General features: G+C 34.3%; 1 protein-coding gene across 1 annotated transcript in view; it reads left to right on the forward strand.

Annotated features, from left to right (window-relative positions):
• Window positions 1-22,622, forward strand: part of LOC129222095 (uncharacterized) — a 157,416-nt gene that overhangs the window by 73,025 nt on the left and 61,769 nt on the right. Inside the window, exon 8 of the mRNA XM_054856531.1 lies at window positions 20,923-21,039. Within this exon, the coding sequence (XP_054712506.1) occupies window positions 20,923-21,039 (117 nt within the window). The remainder of the gene's footprint in view (window positions 1-20,922; window positions 21,040-22,622) is intronic.

The raw sequence follows: 22,622 nt of genomic DNA on the forward strand, positions 1-22,622 counted from the left end.
AATACCGGTATACCAAATGCCGGTATTTCCAGAAATTTTGCAATTTCGTAATACCGATATTTGTTGAGGTAAAATACCGGTATTTTCCATGAGATTTTCTTTTCACACCTTTCAAATTTGTCACTTCGAAAAATCGACAAAAATAACTCCTTTTCAAAAATACATTTACTGCTACTTTCGGATCTAATCTAAACACTATTACCCATCTGGGTTAGTCACTATGCTATTTGAACAATTTTATTTCTCGCAAAAAATATTGCAAATTTTTAGCTGTCAAAAATAAAATGAAATGATGCCTTTAAGGTTTTTACTTCGATACTCTTTCAAGATCAACTCCAAAACGTCTATTTTTCACCTAATGTCTCCAAAGGTAGCATAAAATTGCGTTGATGAATTGCGTTCTTGAAAGGACAATTTCAGCATTTAACGAGTGAGGACCAATTTAAGGAGGAGTATTGGTCACGATGGTCTAAATGGTTTAGTTTTGTCTAAGACCCCTATATATACAGCAATTCTAGTTTTGCCTCAGACAGAATGTCTGATGGAACATACATTGACATCAAAAACTCTGATTAGTAAATAAATAAAAAATTTAAAAAAAAAAGAGATATTTAAAAAATTTTAACTTTAAGGATTAAAAACTTTTTCTGCTTAAATTTAATTGAATTATTAACTTTTGTAGGTAAAACACATCAGTATTTCTTTTTAACCGACTTCAAAAAGGAGGCGGTTATCAGTTCATACCGTATGTATGTTTTTTTTTTTTGTTTGTCCACTCATAGCGTCTCACCTAGTGAACCGATTTTGATGATTCTTTTTTTAATGGATAGAGGATGGCTCAACTTAGGTCCCATTACTTTGTTTGACCATATTTGTTCTTTAGATAAATAGTTATGGGCAAAAAACAGTAAATTTCCCTATTAAATGATTAAAATCATATTGTAGCGAAGTTCGCTCTTTTCATCCGTGGATAATGGTGGCTCAGTGGTAGAATTCTCGTCTCCCACACGAGCAACCCGGGTTCAAATCCCGACTAAGACAAAGTGAATTTTACTAAAATTTCGTTTCTACTGTTTCCCGTATTTTCTCGAATGTTCTATTAATTTCTGTATCTTTTCAAGTGCTGGAAACTTCCAGCACTTTTTCAAGTTGTATATAAGGAGATGTAACGTTCATTCGTGGTTCTGAATAAAGATCTCGAGTTGAGACTAACGAGTATTCGCTTCATTTGGCTTTCACATTGTCTTCGCTATCTTCATCTACGCGACAATATGAAACTCATTGTTATAAAAGTTTGGTGCCATATAACTGTAACATTAATAGTAATGATAATTTTGAATAAAGGCTTTTCTAAAGCAATACAGTGATATAGAGCCGTACTTCTTACTAGGTAACTTCTTACTTTTACTGAAATATCTACATTTACACTAAAAAGAATGAAATAAAAAAATTTTGAAAAAAAAAAAATAGAACTGACTTCAAAATTGCTCTAAAAAGTGAAAAATAATTTTATTCTTTAAACACCTTCGATAATACTTTTAAACATAATTTTTGAAGTTGGCGCAAAAACAAAAAGTAAAATCCATTGTAACCATGCTTCGTTCATATTTTTATCAAAAAGTCATCCAAACTTAGGAACGAAACATTTATATCGTTACTCAAATATGCTGTCATCAATGCGTAAAGCATGTGGTAGTGAAGAAACTGTACCTGGTTAAATTTATACTTGTAGTTGAGTTATGGCTGTGAATGATTTTATCGATCGTTTTTGCACCAACTTCAAAAATTATGTTTAAAAGTATTATCGAAGGTGTTTAAAGAATAAAATTATTTTTCACTTTTTAGAGCAATTTTGAAGTCGGTTCTATTTTTTTTTCAAAATTTTTTTATTCTAATTAAGAAGATGTTTTAACCATATAACTCATGCATAAAATTCTTAGGTTATTTGTCCCTTTAAAAAATTCTGAGTATTTCTCAGAATCACAAATAGGAACGTACTGGTACAGTCGGACCCCAATTTAACGAACCTCTATTTAATGAATTTCACGATTTAGCGAATTTTTATTTTTCTCCCTACTAAAATGAAAGCAAAAACCTCTATTTAACGAATAATAAACCCCAAATTAACAAAACATTTCAACAGCCAAAAAAACATTTATTTATTTTTTTTTCCCTCAGTTTGAGTTAGGAAATATTGGATTGTTTTCCAAATGACACACCCACATTGCACAAAGCGGAAAAACTCTTTTATTAGAATCTGCAATATTTGGCGGGTGATGAGGGGGCAGCCAATGAATACTGATTCTGACGCAGAAAGCGGTAATGAAACTCCCATTAAAACTTGCTTTTTCAATCGTTTTACATGGCCTAGAAACTAAAAACATATCTCATGCAGCCGACTGTAAATCAGACAGTATTTCCTTCGCTCCATAAAGTCGAAAGAGCATTATTTCCTGCCGAGGTATCAAAGAAATTGTCAAAAAATTTCGTTTAAAATTTCGAATTAACGAGTGAATATTTATGCTCCATTGCTTATTAGGGCTTATAGATAAAGTAAGTGCAATTTTTTTTTTCACACCCTAATATTACGAATAACCCTGATTTAACGTATGAAAGTTTCGGTACCGATGAATTCGTTAAATCGGGATCCGACTGTACATATTTTACAAAAAGAAATAATAATTAGCTATTACCAATAATTAAAATGATCTATAATTATGTACATTCAATTAGCGATTTAACCAAGAAAATGGGCTTTCTCCGAAACAGAACAACTGGCTACGCCACTGCAAACTATTGAAACACAGGGATTCCACGAAAAAACTGAGCATTAAAAAGGGTTCCACTAATCAAAGAAATTAAGAAACGCTGTCTCATGGTATGGTGCTCTAGCAGGGGCGGATCCAGAAAATTTCGTAAGGGGGGGGGTCAAGTTTTAATCGCTAGTGTTTTCCTTTCAACATAAAAAAGTATTAGTCAAGCAAGTGTGACCCCCCCACCCCCAAGGAGATCGGCGGATCCCCCTCATATGCTACAGAGGCACCGTCCTCCAGATCAGATCAAAAACCCTTTCAATTTACAACCTTTCCTAAATTTTTCAATGACACAGCCTGTACCTCCCCTCATTTACTTAAATGTTCATCAAAACTCATATTTCTTCACGCAACCCGTTACCGTAAGCTTTGACTGTATAAGATTACAGCTATAAAATGGATGAAAAAAGCACAAACGACATGGGTTTGAGGTGGAAGAGAACTCTGAAAAAATGTTAAACTCATTAAAGATTATTGTTCTTTTGAAAATGAACAAAAAACTCAAAATAGTAATAGCCCAGCAAAACCAACCAAGTCAATCTTTTGAATTATGACGCACTGAGAAGAAATACTTTGCATAACCAAGCTAAGTATGGTTAACTAAAGAAATTGAAGTTTAATAAGAATCATAGCAAAAATTGTTGTCACAGGGGGTCAGCTGACCCTTTGACCCTCCCCTGAATCCGCCCCCTGTGCTCTACAGAAAAGTCCCAAAGAGTTCTGTTACAGATAATTTATCAGTGAAACCTGTGTAAGTTGACCACTTGCGGTGCACTACTTTTAGTGGTCAACTTAAACAGGTGGTCAACTTATAGAGGTTGAATTATATGATATAGATATAATTCTGTACCTGAAAATAGCGGTCAACTTAGACAGGTGGTCAACTTACAAGGGTGGTCAACTTTACAGGTTTTACTGTAGTTGCAAACATCAAGACTGATCTCTAACTCTACCGTACCACCAGGTACACCTGTAGCTAAAAACTTAATGGTGAAGTACCGGATTGGGGGTTTGGGAAAGGAGGAACTACCAACTCGTGCCGAAACTCTAGGAATCGTATGTTTTGCTCCTGTCGGAATATGGAAGATGATTTTGACCGATTGCTTTTCTACAAGTGACCGGAAGGTCACTTGTACAAAATCATCGTTTACTCTGTCGCAAGCTTGCATTGCAAGGGCAGTGGCAACAACGGAATCAAAATATTTATCCATGACGAAGGGGATGACGATGACATCAATACATTACCAATTTCTCAGAACAACTTTTCCACTGCTGGTGAAATGACCCTTTCACCTCAGAATAAAACCAAGATGTCACCTTAAAGAGGATATTTCCATTTTCTAATTACAGTCAGTCCATATTCCATATAAACACTTTCAAAATATGATTAATAATAATGTAATAAAAACTATAATTACAAAAAGGTTCTGCCGGTCAGCTACATTTACCTTATTTCCATCATTAAAATTTTCATTTACACACTGTAGCGTCACATATTCATTTCAATAAGGATAACGAAATAGAGTATATGCTAGAATTTCATAGTTTGGGATTGCTTCTCAGCTGGGTGTCGCGGTGATTGGGCATAGCCTTCGTATTTCTTTAGTATCAAGTTTGAATCTGCAGTTCAAAAGTGTTCTGCCGGTTGATTTTCAAGACACAGAAAGCCGTCAGGGTCCTTTGTCACATGATTGTTGCACAATTTCCCTTGAGCACCTGTTTGGCATAGACACTCTAAGACAAAAAGAACGAGATATTTGTTTTTCGAAAAGTATTGGTTTTTAAGAACGCATACCCAAAAAAAAAAAAAAAAACCACAGCCTCGACACAAACACACATGCCTACACACACACATACACACACTCGTGATTGCAAAAAACATAATTTGAATTCAAAAAGTCATAATTCAAATTAATTTATCTTTTTTCCCCCCTTGTTTTATTTTCTGTTTCAACATCGAAGAGACAGTTGCGCCCATTATTTTTATTTTCCCAATCTTCTATCTTCCGTTCTTTAAAACAAAACTGCCTTTAAAATAAGCCTTATTTTACCATCTGGGAAAGGGAATGCCTGGTTTTTGGTATGTGGTAATAAGAGTGCAAAAGAGACATTGGTGTCTGGTGATTTGTTTACTTCGGCGAATGGAAATATATCGTTTACCCTTACAAGTCATCTTATACTTCCAATGTTTTCTAATCAAACCCAGATTTAAAAGTTTTGGAATTTTCCACAGGCACAAGTCAGTCGTCACCAGCGGTTGAAAATCCCTTGGAAGGCTGACACTATGTATCTTATATAATTAAAAACTGAGCGTATGTACCTATGTATGTATATCCGAGTTACTTCTCCCGAACGCCAGTAAACTGACCATCGAACCAGGTATCGATGGATTCGCAATTTTCCCGTCTTTATGTTTGGCTATTTAACATAATCCTCCGATAATAATTAGCGGAGATATCAGTTAAAAACTATTAATCATGATACTTAGATTTCGACATAAAATCCCTATTTTTCCAAGGCTTCCTCCATTCAAATTATTGTGCTTCATCTCAACTTCCCGTAACAATGCTTTTATTAAATTTTGTAGCGTGAAGAAAACATAGAGTAAAGAAATTTACTCTATGGAAGAAAATCATTAAGAAGAAAGATTATTATCTGTTGACATTTCTTTTCTCGGATATGAACTAATAAAATTCTGGGTTTTGTTTTGAGTCTTTTCCAATAATCGGGAGATTTAAAATGTTTCCTTTTTGGTTATTTTTCCGGAATCTGCCGCAAAATTTTACTGATTTTTTTTTTTTTTTCTTGTTCAAACGTGATTGTTGAACACGCGTCACTTTACATAACTTTTATTTTCGAGGTAGACCGTGCAAAGCCCGGCGACGCAGCTAGTAAGTTCTTGAAATTTTGAGTTGCCAAAATGTAATATTAAATCCATCTTTCACGCGAAATTGTTCTGGAAGCTGGTTGAATATTAATTGAGGAGTGTATACTTTTGTGCAGTTAAATACGTAACGGCTATTTTTCATCTTCCATCCATTGTTACCCAGAAAATCACTTTCTAAGATCGACAGATGACTCAGTCACGGTCTGATAATTGGTATAACTGCAAAATTGAAGGGTTGCCATTTATGTAACACAAACTGCGCCAAATACTGTCATACGGTATGTTTATTTACAATCGAAGCATGCTTGAAATCTCCGTTCTTAAAAACTGCGCATAGATATGCATTAAAATATGCTTGAAACTTGTTTAGAAATACGTTGGAAGCAAGGATTTGATTACAACAGAGGCAATCGAGGCTAACGCCCCGCTGTTCAGAAGGGGGCCTTAAATTTAAAGTTTTCGGCTAACTGCTTCCTTGCTTTGCCGATTATTTATAATCAGCGAAAAATTGCCGTTCGATCGGCGGAAAATGTATTTTCAAAATAATTTCAGTTTATAGCTTCTACGAAACACTATGATGAATACATTTATTCACACTAAGCGGTACCTGCACGGCTTTGCCCGTAATAGAAAATTAGGAGGGCATTTGGTTAGCTTGAATATTTACAGATAATAGATGATGAACTTCTCGTTTATTTGCTATATTCATTTGCTCGCCCCATGTTCCACGTTATGATAATTTTCTCGTCCACCACGTTATGATACTTTGCACTCGTCCACGTTATGATCATTTGATTGGTTAAAATTTTCTTAAAATTGGAATAGAAAAAGAACAAAATCGAGTTTTCCAAAACTCGCTTCGAGGTGCCCCCCCCCCCCCCCCATGCTAGAAACTAATTGTGTGCCAAATTTCATGAAAATCGGCCGAACAGTCTAGGCGCTATGCGCGTCACAAACATCCAGGCATCGAGACATCCAGACAGAGATTCAGACTTTAAGCTTTATTATTAGTAAAGATAAAAATAAAGAAGATAAAAGTAATTTTCTGCAAACATTACTATAGAATACAATATGAAAGTGTACAGAATAAAAACAAAACATATAGTTTAGAAACAGTACGTAAAACAGAATGAAATATTAAAGAATAACTTGCACAGTTGATATTCACAGACACTACTCTGAAGAATTAAATTGATAAGATGGGTGTGATTTTACCGTGTTTGTCAAAATTGGCTGGATGTAAGGGGAACTTGCTCCGCCATCTTGGATTCTAAGCGCGTTTTTTCAGTTTTCGTTTCATATCGAAAAAATTATTTACTTGCTGGCAAAACTATTCATTGATGAATTAAAGAGCATAAAATTACCTTCAAAAGGGTATTTTTTATTTTAATTGTAGATGCAAAAGGTGCAGAGATACTGAATTTCAGTCCGTGAATTTTTGGAAAAATGACTCCTTTCCCCGCTTTCTTTATTTTCTAGTCTCTGCGAAGGTCTTACGCGTCAATTTTTATTTTAGCTCCGACTCTAGATCAATATTCACGGATTTTGAAATTAAATATTTCCGCATCTCTTACAGCTACAATAAAAATACATTTTTAAAAGTAATTTTATGCTCTTTCATTCATCAAGAAAAAGTTTTACCCGCAAATAAATAGTTTTTGCGATATGAAACAAGAACTGAAAAAACGCACCTGGAGTTCAAGATGGCGTCGCGGGTTGCCCCTATGACCGACCATATTTTGACAAACAGCACGGCAAAAACATATTCGTCTTATCATAATTATGTACAAAAATTGTGTTTTGTTCAAAAAAATAGATGGAGGTAGAAATTTGCAGAAGGGGGGGGGGGGGGATCTTGTACTCAAAGGGCTGTGACACGCGTAAACTCAGCTCCCTTTTTTGACAAACGCTGATTTTAATGTTTCAAATAAAAGGATTAATTTCTGCCGAAATTGAACACCAATTTGATTTTTTCTAATATCGTTTGAAAGCTAGTATGGTGAACTAGGTTTTCGTAGATTTGATAGATTGTACCTCAAACGATAGTTTTTGAAAATGCCGTTTACAGGTTTTGGCGCTGAATTCAACTTTGAGTGCTTCGAATGTTTCAAAGCTTGTAGCTCACTGAAAAATTCAACCATCTTGATTAAAAAAAAAAAAAAAAAAGTGTCATTTTATTTCAAATATGTACTTTTTTAGTGTGTAGTTTCCCAAGAATATCAGAAATCGGTCTTTTTCTGAGAAATTTGTATTTTTTTGACTTTTTTCTTCTATAGGAAAGACCGGGGCACATTTACGAGGATTTTTTTCAATGAATTTTCTAATTTTTATGTTTGAACTTAGGAAATTTTAGACATTGCGGTTTTATAAAGCAGTTAATGAAGTCCAAATTTGTATATTCAGTTGTTGCTCAGCTTGTGTTTCGAACCGTAAGAAAATGTTTTTTGAGTCCAAGTCGGTTACGTAAACTTACCCCGAACACGGGGCAAGTTTACGCATCGAGTGGGGCACGTTTACGCATTATAAAAATGATACCAAGTGATGACAAAATTGAAATGTTTTATTTCTCTTAAAACATTTTGAAAAGAAGAAAATCACAAATAATTAATTTAAAAATATTTAATGGGCTAAACTAAAATCATTAGGCTTATTGCTCATTAAAAACAAACTATTTAGTCATCTTCTTCATCACTGTTAGATTTAACTAACAAAAATAAAGTATTCCTTTTCGCACACTTGTCATGGGACTGCGTTTTGACATCTAAGACATCGATCCCTATCTTGTCCTTTTTTCGATTGCTTGCGTGCTTTCAAACAATAGAGGCAAGCACAATTTTCTACTTCGTAAACAGAATCGTTCATTAATTTCCTTTTTGCAGAGTGTACTAATTGTTTCCCTGTTGCAGGTTTTGGTTTCATACTTTTTTCTTTGATGTCTTCTATTTCTGCTTCAATAAAAACTTGTAAATTTTAAAATAATTTCTTTTTTTGTTCTGCCCATTTTGTTTTTTTCCTTTGTAGCTTCTAACTGCTTTTGTCTGAGGGCTTCTTTATTTGGAGTATCAGTTACGAAAAAAAAGAGGATGCTCACAATCCTTTCCTGATTCCTAAGCTGTGGTCCTACTTTTTCAAATGGTCTCAGTTGGAGTAGTCCATATTTGACGATGTGGAAGGCCTAGTAGGAGAAATACTTGGCTTATCCCCCACTAGGATGTCATGTTAGATGTCAAAATAATAAGCCTTTTCATTATTTTGATATGTAACGTGGTTCTGTTAATGTTTTGAACGTAATGTCTTATCATTATTAAAATAAAGAAAATGTATTACAGGCTGATCAGTGCATAAAGTTAGAGCTTAACAGACAGGAAGACAACAATATTTTTGTAAGCTACAAGATACGAATGTGTTACTTAATTAAAAATTAATGGTGATTTTCAAAACTAAATAACCTAAAATATTAAAAGTTTGAGACAGAGTGCAGAGCGAAAAAAGTGTCCGGGGCTAGTTTAGAAGTAAGACAGAGTAGAAAGACACAGTAGACAAATTACATCATTTGTGACGTCATAAAGACCACGCCATGTTTTCGAAATCGGACATTTTAAAAAAATTAATTAAAAAATAATTGTTGGGAAAATAAAAGTATTTTCTGGGTCCATGTTTTTTTTTTTTTTTTTTTTTTTGCCCATTCTATCGATTTCAGTGACTAAAAGTAGTACTTTTGACTGAAGGAAACAACCCCATTCCTGTCGACGGCCGTAGTGTAATGCATATAGTACGAAAGTGGATGCGTCAACATTTAATTTTATAAATGTTTTAGAACCCAGATTCAAAATAATAGAATATCAGAACTGTTTGAACAAAACTTGTTCCTGAGACGAGAAAAATGAACGCATGCAAATTAAAAAGACTAAAACTCGTTATTCATGAATGCGTAAATCAATTTAAACAACTTTTCAGATATTATTTTAACAATTTATGGATCATTAACACATTGGAAGAATAGATAGATTTTTGTATGTGTCAAAAAATTCGAATAATCTATTCATTCAATGTGAATTTTAAAAAGTAGCTAAAATATTTGCATGCCCGTTATTCTATAGTTTGTCACAAGTATGGAGCTTGGCGCCCGGATAATTTTACGCTCTTTTAAAAGCCTTTTATTGCTCAAAATGATTCGTCAAGGTGATAATTAGGAAAAAAAAAAAACAAATTACATATTGTATCATTTCTTAAAATTAAGAAAAAAAAAGTTATCCAACTCGATTCAAATGAACAATATACAATCTATAGTATGTAAGATATTAAAGGAATATAGAAGGACCGACCAACTGAAACGTAACCGAAGTAAACGAGGTAGAAAAATGGTAACATCTGGCAGAGATGAACTCAAATTGAATTAAATTGTACAAAATAATCGTTGAAAAATGCTTCTTACGTCCATAAGTGTTGGACAGATTGTATAGTTATCTTATCCATGTCAATTACACTTTGACGGTTGCATAAACTGCAGTTTTAATTGCGAATCTACGAGGTAAGACCAAAGGTAAACATGGAGCAGAAACGTGCACGACTCTCCTGGAGCAAAGAGAAGCCCAAACAAGGGAAACACAAGGGTGGAAGGGTATTATATTCAGTGACGAATATTTTTTTGAAATATCTGTGAACAAAAAAAGGCGTTCGGGTTTGACGTTTTAAAAGAAAAGCCCATTAGAAATCTTTTGTAAGACGTTCTCTCCACTTTGATACATCCTTCTAGGTTTGAGGGTGCATGAGGGCTGCTGGAATTGGGAAGTTATATATAACTTAAAATAAAACAATGCATGGCATTCGCTGTTTATCAATTTTTCTGCATAATACTTCATCTGAGGCACAGTAGTTACACATTTAGTGACACATTTTATCTTTCAGCAAGATTCTACTCCGTGTTACATCTCTAAATCGACTCATAGATTTTACACAAAGAGGAATTTCGGTATTAAACTGGTCAAGCAACTCTACCATTCTCAATATGATCAAGAATTTGTGGTACCGTCAAATCTAAAGAAAGCGGTTCAAGACCTGGTGCCCGCCAACAAAATTGAGCTCGTTGCCGCATTGAAGAGGGAATGGAAACAGTGTCAGGAACGATTAAATCTAAACAGATGGTAGAATCCGTGTGAGAAAGTATTAAAGCATTGAATTCAGCAAAAAAGGACGCCTTCTAATATTGATATTGTTTCATTTGAAAGTGTTTTTCCCCTTTTAATTTGAATATTCTAATTTTTTGGCTCAATGTATGTCTTCATCACTATTAACTTTTGGATTATTCTGTCTAAGATTATTTTTAATTGAGTATATTTGAAATGAATGCACACTTTAAGGTCAAAGAAAGGTGTCATGTTCATTTAAATACCTAATTTCCACTTATATTTGGTTAGAATAAACTTTTTTCCAAAAAGTGGGAAGTATTCCATTATTTTGAATTTGGGTTGTAATGCAGACCAAGACTTTTTTTTTGGGGGGGGGGGGGGAGGGGGGCATTCATTAATTACGTAAGGGTCCCGAGGGGAGGGGGTAGGAAAAATCTCTACATACTCTGACTTTGGGGGGGGGGGGGGTCCTAACCCATTCTTGCGTAATATTCTTCAAGTCGACATTTTACATTAGAAATCGCGCGGTGAAATGGTTTGGCAGGGATCTTATTTCATTTGCGTCTGGAAGATAAAAAAAACTTATCAGGATGAGCTGTTTTTTATTCGTATTACAAGGAATGAATGGTGTAAAATAAAAAAAAAAATCGCACTATGTATGGCATATTTTATTCTTAATTAGTATCGCATCATATACAAACTAGTATGTTGTGGCCATCACGAAACTTTCTTCTATATTTTTCCTTTTTCTGATCCCTCCCCATGCTTGACGAGGAAGCAATATTCCTAACAGAAACAAAATTACACATGCAAAAACTTGACGACCATCCCAATTCGGAACTCCAGCGCTCGAATACGCTACCTTGCGGTGATTTATAAAACTGCGTCTGCACCTAAAACATTGCCACGTTGCGCATCACGTGTGTCTGTTGACGTAAACGCGGTCAGTTTGTTCTGAGTAACGCATTCAACATGTCTAAGAACGCCTTCAACAACAGAAATTAATTCGTCCCTTAGTAGTATTCTCGAGCTTCTCAAAATAATGTTAGTTTTCCTTATTTCTTTCAAAAAAGTATTAAATGGTGGAAGCGTAAACAAGAAAACTCTGGATTAACAAAATTGGATAACGTTATAACAGGTAAAATTTTTTATTGTTTTGTATGAATTTGTAAGAATATGGGGGTTTTTTTAATCTTAAATTAATTAAACTTACCATATTTTACAGCAGCATTTAGTTGGAATGGACAGTATGCAAAATATTTTCTTGAATATATTATCGTAGAACAAAATGAATAACCGAGAAAGAATTTACTTTATTCCTTTTATTCTCAGCTGAAAGGTTTCGCCAAATTTGTTTAGGGTTATTAATTTTTAGTATTGTGCGAACAAAGTAGCCTTGGCGAGATTTCGCGTTTTTAGTTAAACCATTTTTAATTTTTATCATGAGTGGAATAAAATGGTAGTAAGATTACAGAATTCGATAAGTGAAAGGAAATAATGGTCAATCAACTGAAAAGAAAACTACCACCATATATCCGTGAGAATTTTGTTGATGATTTGCATAACATGACACAATTAAATCGTAACTCAGAAATTAGAAAAATCGAAACAGAAAATTTTTAAATGAACCGATTCGGGAATTCGAGAGAAATAACTCAACTACAAATGGAAAAAAAAATAAGCGCTAGCCAAGCAAGGCAAAAAAGTATCATCTTCTTCCGATAACAATTTGTAATGTCACATTGAATTTTCTAGCATTAATTGTTATTCTTGTCAGGCCACAATTATTATTTAGTTTTATCAAGAATTGATAAATATCGAATTCAACATCGTGGAAATAGCTGCTTAGAACTACGAACTACGTAGTTTGCATGAATCTTTGACGTTTAGTAATGCTTCTTGAATTCTCATTTCTTTCTACGTGGGCCAGAATATCCACAAGACTTTGAAAATTAATTTTAAAAGAATAAAGCGAAAAAATCATACGTACGAACAAAAATCACAACACTTTTAGCATTTTCTTCGTTACCATGTGCGTTTGTTGTAGTTTTCAATTCCGCCATTAGACAGTGACTTCAGTGCCCCCTATAGTTCGTTGGAGTTGCGAATGTCTGAATTATTGTAAAAACAAAACAAAGAGCGAAAATTGAAAGTTACTTTAAAAGCCTTACTTGAATTAATTACAAATATTTTATTTATTAACAAACATAAGATGGCAACAGTTAAAAATTTTAAATCATTGAGATAATATTTCCGATCATTTCCATACAATTAAAATCACGAGAAATACGCAGACGACAATCTATTACGATTTATCTTTCTTATTGTTGCATTAATAAAACTATTTTTATTCGCAAAAAAAAAAAAAAAAAAATCAACACCTCTTGGAGCGATTAGAGTCAAAATTGAACCAAAGCCTGTTTACGTATGGATTCACATATATTCCAAATTTCAACCAGAACGTAGCATTACTTCTTGAGATAGGGCACTCACAATGGAAAAAAAGAACGGGTGATTGCGCTACCCCCTTTTTAGCTGTTGACACCAAAATAAAATCAGCTCTTATACCCACTAAGGGCTACTTGTCAAAAATTTTTTGTTTGATTCCGTTCGTTATTTCTTGAGATACAGCAGTCACAATTGACGACAAAAAACGTTCTATAGCTCAACCCCCCTTTGAGTTATTGACACCAAAATTGAATCAGCACCTGCTCCTGTTAATGGCAACATATGGACCCAATTTTGTTTGATTCCGCCAGTTACTTCCTGAGGAATAGCAAGCACGCGTAACTCAAAAAACGTCCCATTGCTCCACCCCCCTTGGAGGAATTCGCGCCAAAAACTAATGGGCACAAGTTCACATAGGGGCACATATGTGTACCAAATTTCGTTCGATTTCATGCGGTAGTTTTTGCTGTAGAGCGGCCACAAAAAACTGGTCACACACAGACGTGACACACATACATACACACACACATACATACATACACACACACACATACACACACACACAGAGACAGACAGACATTTTCCAAAAATAGTCGAAATGAACTCAGCACACCTCAAAACGTTCGAATCCGTCAAAATTCGAAATTCGAAAATTTGCACGAATCCAATACTTTCTTCTATATACAGTGGTTCCCAAAAGTCTTCGTACACCTACGACTTTCAACGAAATAGGCCCCAATCCATTGGTTAGAATGAATATTTCGGAATAGGTATTTAATAATAAGATCTATGATCAATTTTTAACAAAACTGCATGAAAAGTTTTTAAAAAATATTAAAACTTAATTTTTAAAAAATCAAAAACCGAAAAGTGCCGGAAATTTTATCTCACAAAAGTCTTCGTACACTTTATAAAATGGCTATATATTATTGAATAATCTAACTTTTGATTAAGTTATTAATTAGTAGAATATCATACAGTATTCATAACCCCTTTTAAGGGAACAAGGGACTTTTGAATTTTACTTTTCAATTTTATAATTTTACACCATGTATTTGAAGTAATAGAACAAAAATAATATTTTCATATCAATATTAGACATTTTAAATGTTAATTTAAAAATTTTAGGGTTAAAAAAGGTGTTTTGTGAGGCATATGGAACGCAACATGGACAGAATTGAAAACACTCCAGGCGCAATTCATGTAAACGAAAACCAACAATATTTTTTTCCCTGATGTAGTTTATCCGTATGAACATAAATGGGCATTGAATTCAATCTATGTGCGTATATAAACTAGAAAAAAAAAAAAAGCAAATTATGAATAGAATTTTACGTTTTTTTAATACGTATGCTACTTTGCTAACAGCGGATAAATAGTAAATTTTTGTATTTGGGTAAAGTAATGCCCAGTTTTATGAAGTATAAGACTGTTAATGTGCTCAAAAAATTTTGAAGCGATACAGTGAAAAATAATGCGGTGGGAGCATTTCGAGCCAAAAATGATGATTAAAAACGTGTAAACAAAAATCAGCTGATACTTTTATCCCTTTAAATACCACGCCCCCTTTTTTAAAAATGTAAATAAAATGCGTAAAAATCATAATATCGCAAAAATGAAAATGGATTATCAAAGCTGGTACTAAGCTCTATTTTTTTGGCCCAAAAACAATTTTTGTGAAATTTGGTTGATTTTCCGAATGTATAAGGTCCCTTGTCCCCTTAAACGTCTGGGAATAGATTTCATTCTTTTTCTTTCTTTTTTTAGCGTAATTTCTGAGAAAGTGTTCTACCACACTTCGAGTATTACTATTTCTAGCTCTATTTTCGTTTTAAAGCCCTATTTTCGTAATCTAGCCTCCAGATATATCTAAATACGTTACATTAAGTTACAATCTGGAGATTGAGGGGTATTTTCTAAACTTTAGGACAATTTTCGAGGCACTAGACGCAAACGTTGAAAACCGCGTGCTTCTTGTCGTTATCTTGATAAAAAACAAAGTTGTTTCCAATAACCAAATTTTTGGCTAAAAGTTCAAAATTGGTTTTTAAAATATTTAAAGGAACTGCATGATTCATTATTTCATCAAAAAATTACAAACTACCAAGTCCTGATGCTGATATGCACCCTCACACTAAAACACCTTCACCGTCCTGATTAACTGATCCAACTAAGTTCTTTAGATTAAGTTCCTAATTTTTTCTTCTACTTACAGTTATAAAACAATTAAACCAAAAAAGGGTGAATTAATTTTTATCTGTAAGTAAGACATGATTCTAAACTGTTTTTAGCTTATTTATCATTGATTTTGGGACGAAAAGCGTAAGCTTTCTGTTTTTCGCACGACCTCGAAAATTTCTGCAGGAAGAGGTCCCATTTAATCCAGCTAATCAAAGAACTTGGCGAACAATTTTAGGTGAAAATTAAATGTAAAATGTTTCATTTAACTCTGCAGAAACTTTTACAGTACTCAAATGTATATTTTACATAATTTTTTTAACTTTAAATCTACGATCACGTTTTGTCAACTTTGCCGGTTGACCTTTTCTTACCTTGTTTTCGGTCCGATTCCTTTCTTTAAAGCATTTTATCAAGCACTTTACTATACAAACAAATAAATTAACTAATTTAGAGACATTTCAAACCAATTTACCACTACTGTGGGGAAAAAAATTCAAATTTTGAATGGCGTTTGCGGTTCTTTAGAATATCAGCCATTTTACAGTAATAAGCAATACATTAAGGAATAAATAAACAAAAAATTAATGCCAAATGACTTATAAGGGTCAACACAATGCAAAAATATTAATAAAACGGCATATGATAATTTTAATCATGAATTTATTCGAAAATACTTGAGTGTACGATGACTTTTGTGGCGTGTTATTTCTCTGTCTCTTCGTTTTCTGACCTATTACAAAAAGAAGATGTGTCAATATTTTGTGACAACCTCTGAGTTATATTTAGAATGACATAGGAATGATGTGAAAAAATATTGGACTTTATATTCGAATTCAGTTTTGAGTTATTTTGGTTTTACTAAAAAATTTAAAAGTGTACGAACACTTTTGGGAGCCACTGTATTAGATATAGAAGAAAGTAAAAAAAAAAAATGTCAAAAAAACATTTAATCTAGATTTGAACTTTTTAGTAGATATTTCTGGATACAATAAGGTTTAATTCAATAATAGTAAATTTAATAACGATTCCAGTGATACAAGATTCATGCATTCGTTATTTTATTATTTTGGAAAACGAAATGGAATCTTACGTAAGAATAGCACGGGGAGGGATCTTCTGTACCCTTACATCAGGGAGGAGGGTCAAAAATTGCCAAAAATCATCGTTACGTAATTAATGTATGGCCCCTTTTAAGCCGCCAAGCTAAAAACTATCACAAAAAAACTCATGCAGTCGATATTTATTTATTTTACAAAGAGGATGTAAAACGCCAAGTTCCGCAAGATGGCAACGCTATCAGAATTTGAAAGGCGAATTACCGCCAAAGCATGGTAGCCCTCGGAAATTAGTATTCTTGTCTTGGAACTTAGAGTAAATTGATCTATTACCGAATTATTTTTGAAAAATCTTACATTGTTGACTCTTCTTTTGCAGATGATGTACATTGCGATAATTATTTTTATTTTTTATCTCCTGCAAGAAAATGTTATCGAAGAAATGCGATGGTTCCTCGCGTTCCAGAAATTCATTTATTTCGAAATTCGAATCACGTCAGCAGTTTTCTTTTGAAAATCAAAGTAATTGCAGGTTATTTTTTTTCGTAGAAATATTTGTATCAATATCAGAACATCTTCATAATGGTTTTAAAAATAGAGTTTATCAGAGGAGTTGTGGGAAATTTATGGAGGACAATAGAGATCAGTTAAAAATGCAAAGGTTTTGAATGTAAGTTATAAGTCATCCTGATTAACTATTTTTACGATGCTAGGTGCTTCAAAGTTATCCATTTTTCCGCATGTTCTATTACGTATTATTATTATCATTATTACGAACTTTCCTACATACCAACGAACTTTCTTTTCAGTGAACAAAATGTATCAAATTTTGTAACTAACTCGCGAAGATTGCGAAGGGAGGAAAGAGAGAGTGCAAAAATAACAAGAAGTTCCGTCCAGAGCTAAACGAGCCTACTTTCCCAAATACCAATATGCCAAATTGTTTCAAACATATTTTTTCAATATTTTAAGCTGATTTCTAGGAATAAAATATGCCAAACTCATCTGAAGAATTAGATGCGTAAAAAAAAAAAATAAATAAAAAAAAACCGAACAAATAAAATAGCAGTACCTTTTAAACAAAGCAGCTAATACATTTCTTTCCAAAAAAAAAAACAAACTTTAGCCTCTTTCAAAAAGAAAAAAAAAAGAAATTGAAATTAATAACTTGAAAGCTCTTTATTTGAATATTTTGAACATATAAAAATTAAAAAGCTATTTTATTAAGATTCTAGGGTACCAACTCCCCTTTAAATACTTAGATCACTTCGAGCAACAGACGAGCAACAGTGAACGAATAAGAGAATGGACAAATAAGTCTTTAAAAATACATAAATCCCTCCTGTCATAAAGAAATATTACAAGCATAAAATGAAATAATGATTCCAAAACTGTTATTCGGTTCATATTTCAAAGGGGGAGAAAACTTTTTTAAAAAAATCAATAATACAAATGTAAGAGGTGGACGGACCTTCAGTTTAAATTAACTTTCAGAAAAAAAAAAAAAAATGGACGAACCTCACCTTGTTTGTGAAAAATAGAATTCTAAGCAGCTTACTCAGCACCGAAGTTATACTACTTAGACTTCTTCAAAATATTTCCAGATTCAATGTCATTGTTTATTTTATTTTCTAAAAAGCTGTAGCAGAGTGAACAATTTGAACTTGCAAATAATCTTGAGAGTACAAATAATCCAGACTGATAACCTTTAATAAGAACGAAACTGCAGTCTCTGGATGAAATAACAGAGATGTCTGATATTTGCATGCAGTTCTGTCTTAGCCCTGGCTTAGGGGCGGTAACTTACTGTTAAATCTTGAAACATTAATTTAAAAAAAAAAAAAACAATACGTTTTTTCTCGAAGAACTTATTTTTCTCAAGTTAATGTTGCCAACTGATTTTTATCTAAAGGAAATAAGAGAGTAGATAATTTACATTGTTATTGCATTTCAGCTTAATCTTGAATCACATTTTAACTCCTAATGATTTAAAGCGGAAATAGGTAGCATTTACTTTCTTGTAACAAATAAAAATATTTTTGAACTTTTTATGAATTGCTTATGTACAAACATTTGATAATTGATTATACGCAATCGAATGGAAAATCGATTAAAAAAATTATGATTAATTGGTGGTAATTATTAAAACTGATAAAAAAAATCGAAATTCTCGGACATGAGTTGTACCATTTTCGCAAGAATATCTGGTTACTGTAGTTAAAAGTTTGTACTAATATCAATTCAAACCAATGAGAAGAGATAAAATGGAGGGAGTGAAGACTTTCATTCGTAAAGCAAAGACCCCAAGCCACATGATATATTTTAAAGGAAAGCATTGGAGGAAATCAGGTTCCTTTCTCACGCAAAACGTGTCAACCATTGATCGTTGTTGAATCACGTGACTTGGGCTCTTTAACTTCAGCTCTTGCTAAGTCAATGATTGGATTTACTCCCTCCATTTACTAATTCCTGCTCTGGTGTTCGAACATTGCAAATAAAAGAAGGTTCTGCGATCTATTTGTAAAATCCGAAACTACAGTGAATCTTGAACCGCAAGTCGCAAGTGTGAAAGTGTCAGATGAAGTACACTGCTTGACAATTGCTAAGGAACAAGTGGTTTATGCAAATTTGTACCTCAACCACCTGGCCAATGGAAATAAATTCAAGTTCAGATGGCGTGGTAGACCAAGACTCGTTATCTGTATAAAAGACAGTGCATACACGCTCAAGATTCGTATGACAATTCACACTGTTTGGTTTTTAACAAAAATAGTGCTGGATGTTAAAAAAGGTTTTTCTCTGAAATTCTATTTGGTTCTTGAAATACTTAAGAGTAAAATGTCAGCAAGATATCATTTGAGTATCCACGATCGTGGTCGAGCGGTTGGACGACTGGGAGCAGGTCAAAGTGTCACCACTGTGGTTGCTGCAATGGGTGTATCAAAAAGTGCCATCTCCCGATTAAAGACGGTCGCTGAAGGCGGAAATGTTTTGCAAAAGCATGCCGGGGGTCGTGGTAGGAGCACCACATCTTCAGAGGATCGCTATGAAGCCCTCGTGGCAAAAAGGAACAGAAATTTCACTCTTGGACAGATAGTTGCAAATCTAACAACCGCTACAGGTACGTATGTTTCTGCAAGAACTATCTCACGGCGAGTAAATAATGTCGGTTTGTATGCACGGAACCCCGTACGTTGCATCCAAGTTCAACCACGCCATCGTCGAGAGAGATTAGGCTGGTGTAGGGAATGGGTTGGTGGGATTATCAAAATTTGTCTAGATGTTCTATGACGAATCTCGTTTCAGTATGACAAGTGATTCTGGTCACCAACCACTGTGGAGAGAGCGTGGAACACGTTATGCATAAAAATTTGTGTACGAACGTGATCGGTACGGCCCAGGCGTCATGGTGTGGGCACGCATAATGCACAATGGCAGAACTCCGCTTCACATTTTGGAATAAGAAAGCGATACGTTGCAAATGTATTGCAGAGATGTTATGCTGGACCATGTTCGTCTTTTTAGGGGTCTGTAGGTCCAGACTTTCTCTTTATGGATGACGATACACGGCCACACTGGAGCATTGAAGTGTCAGACACACTGCAAAAACATTCTCCGTATGCAGTGGCCTGCTTACTTTCCCGATTTAAATCCAAATGAACTTGCCTGGGAGGCTCTTGGCAGACGTGTTGCGTGAAGAACCTTCCCTTCCAGAACAGTACCAGAACTCAAATCCACTTTGAGAGAGGAGTGGGTAAACATCCCCCAAGCACTCTTCAATAATTAGTGGGGGGTATGGAAAACAGATGTAAGATGTGCATCAGTGTCCCTGGTATCATACATCATACTAAGGTACTCATGTCTCCATCATTCTGACCTAGATCATTTTTTTGTGGTTTATGAAAATCATTTAAGAAGGATTATTTTTTTATTTTTAAATTTTTACTTCATTTATGCAGTAATATTTGTATTATTTTGTACTTATAATAAAGCCACATCCTCCCTATTAACTATATATTTCGTTCTGTTTCTTTAATCATCATCGATTCTTAACTATTCCAAAAAACGTAATTGTTCCTTAGCAATTGTCAAGCAGTGTAGTATTTCTTGACACAAGCTACATATTTCTGGTTTTCTTTTCATTGAATTTTAAAGACTTGACTCTTATACAAAACTGGTTACCAATTTTTGAGTTTTCTTTTCTGGATTTTTTTTTTTATAATCTAGACAATAGTTATTGCAGACTGTCGCTCAGAATGGTTTTTCTGGCAGTAAATTTAGCGCAATTTTTACTCATTAAAAAACTCGCGACATTGTTTAACATCTCTCAGTTACAACTGTCAAAGCGTGCAAAAAGGACACTGATATAAGTAAGGTAATCTAACTGTGATTATTTTTCTTCTTGGCAGACGACAACACTCGTGTTTTTGAACACCTTGCTGGATCAGTGTCGAAAGTTGTCGGACCGAATTCGTATCCAAAGTGAGCTGGAAGAAGCTGGATTAGACATCGACCTCTTGGAGAAAGTAAGTGCTTAGTTGCTGCTTTTTTATTTCCTGGTGACAAAGTATTGCATTCGGGAAACTTTTTCACTACCATCTCCATTTCACTACCATCTCCATTGTACTCCTCCCCGAATAAGTGCTGTGTAGGTTTTTTTTTTTTTTTTTTTTGTCCCGTCCGCATTGCATTTTGAACCTACGAACTTATGGACAGCCGAAATCTCAATTTTGACCACCCCCAAACGTATTAGAACTTGGGTTAGTTTTTTTTTTTTTTGGAACGTCTGTATGCATGTGCGTACAGGTACAAATGCAAATGTGACGACCAGCAAAATCCTCTGGGTCCCTCACCTAGGCTGGTTCTAGTCAGTTTATTAGTCCCCAACGAAGATCTATGGTCCACTAAAAGCTATCTTTCCGGTAAGCTGTTCCAAGTGCCCGCGATCCGACTAAAATAATAATTTTTCTAATTTCCAGGTTAGCCTGGGATTTAAATAGCTTAAAATATTGACCCCTCGTTCTTCTTTCCGAGAAAAGATTTAACCCATTAACATCTTTCATTTTGATAAATTTAAACAACTGAATCATGTCCCCTCTGACTCTCCTCTGCTCCATGCTATATACATATTAAACTTTTTAAATCTGGTACCATAATCTAAATCTGAAAGTCCCTTTACTTACTAACCTAGCAACTCTTATTTGAACCCTTTCCAACGCAGAAATATCTTTCCTGAGAAAAGGAGACCAAAACTGTTCATTGTTCATGATGTAACTTGATATTTTAATTTCTAAAACCAAGAAGATGTCACTCTGATCCCATGGCATTTAAAATCTTTTTGAAGCAACAGTTTCGTCGTGCTTCCAGCAAATCGGGTTTAAACGAAGAGGTGTGTCGTAAGATGTGAGGAAGAAAAGGAATTATGAAAAATAACTAACGATGCCATTTTGTAATTACCTCATTCATTGAAGTTGTGCCCAGCCCGTGGGCCATGTTTGGCCCTCAAAGCTGATCCGTGTAGTCCATTGTTTTGTTCAATGACGACCACGTTTAGTCACAATGTCCCAAATTTGTAGGCAAACATTCAGAAAATGGTTTTTGAAAAACAGATACAAATTTCGCATTAATACAATATGCATCAAGGAATGCCACGGAAGTATGAAGTTCGTGCTCGTGGCACCTGGGGCGGAGCCCCGCATCCATTTGTATGCTCCAAGTGGCTAAAAACTAGGGCTATTGAGGATAATTTTTCTAGCAATTTGCCTTGGCTTTTTAGAATAGGGAGAACAGACTTGAGGACAAAGATGAGTTTATTGATGTTGAAAACTTTGCTTTTCGGGATAATTGAGAATAAATCGATGAAATTTTGTTCAGTGTAGTTTTTCATATGGAGATCATTTTCAGTGGCGGGAATGCCTTAAGTGGTATTAGAGCAGTGGTTCTCAAACTTTTTCACGTCACGACCTCCTTTTCACCAACTAAACAACCCGCGACCTCCTATGTGTCCCCCATACATATCTTATGTGTCTGTGTGCGCGTCTGTGAGTGTATCGTGCGTATGCACACATAGCACATATTTTGCATGATGACTCAAGTTCCTTGAGATATT

Source organism: Uloborus diversus, chromosome 5 (assembly GCF_026930045.1).
Source record: "Uloborus diversus isolate 005 chromosome 5, Udiv.v.3.1, whole genome shotgun sequence".
NCBI classification, from domain to species: domain Eukaryota; kingdom Metazoa; phylum Arthropoda; class Arachnida; order Araneae; family Uloboridae; genus Uloborus; species Uloborus diversus.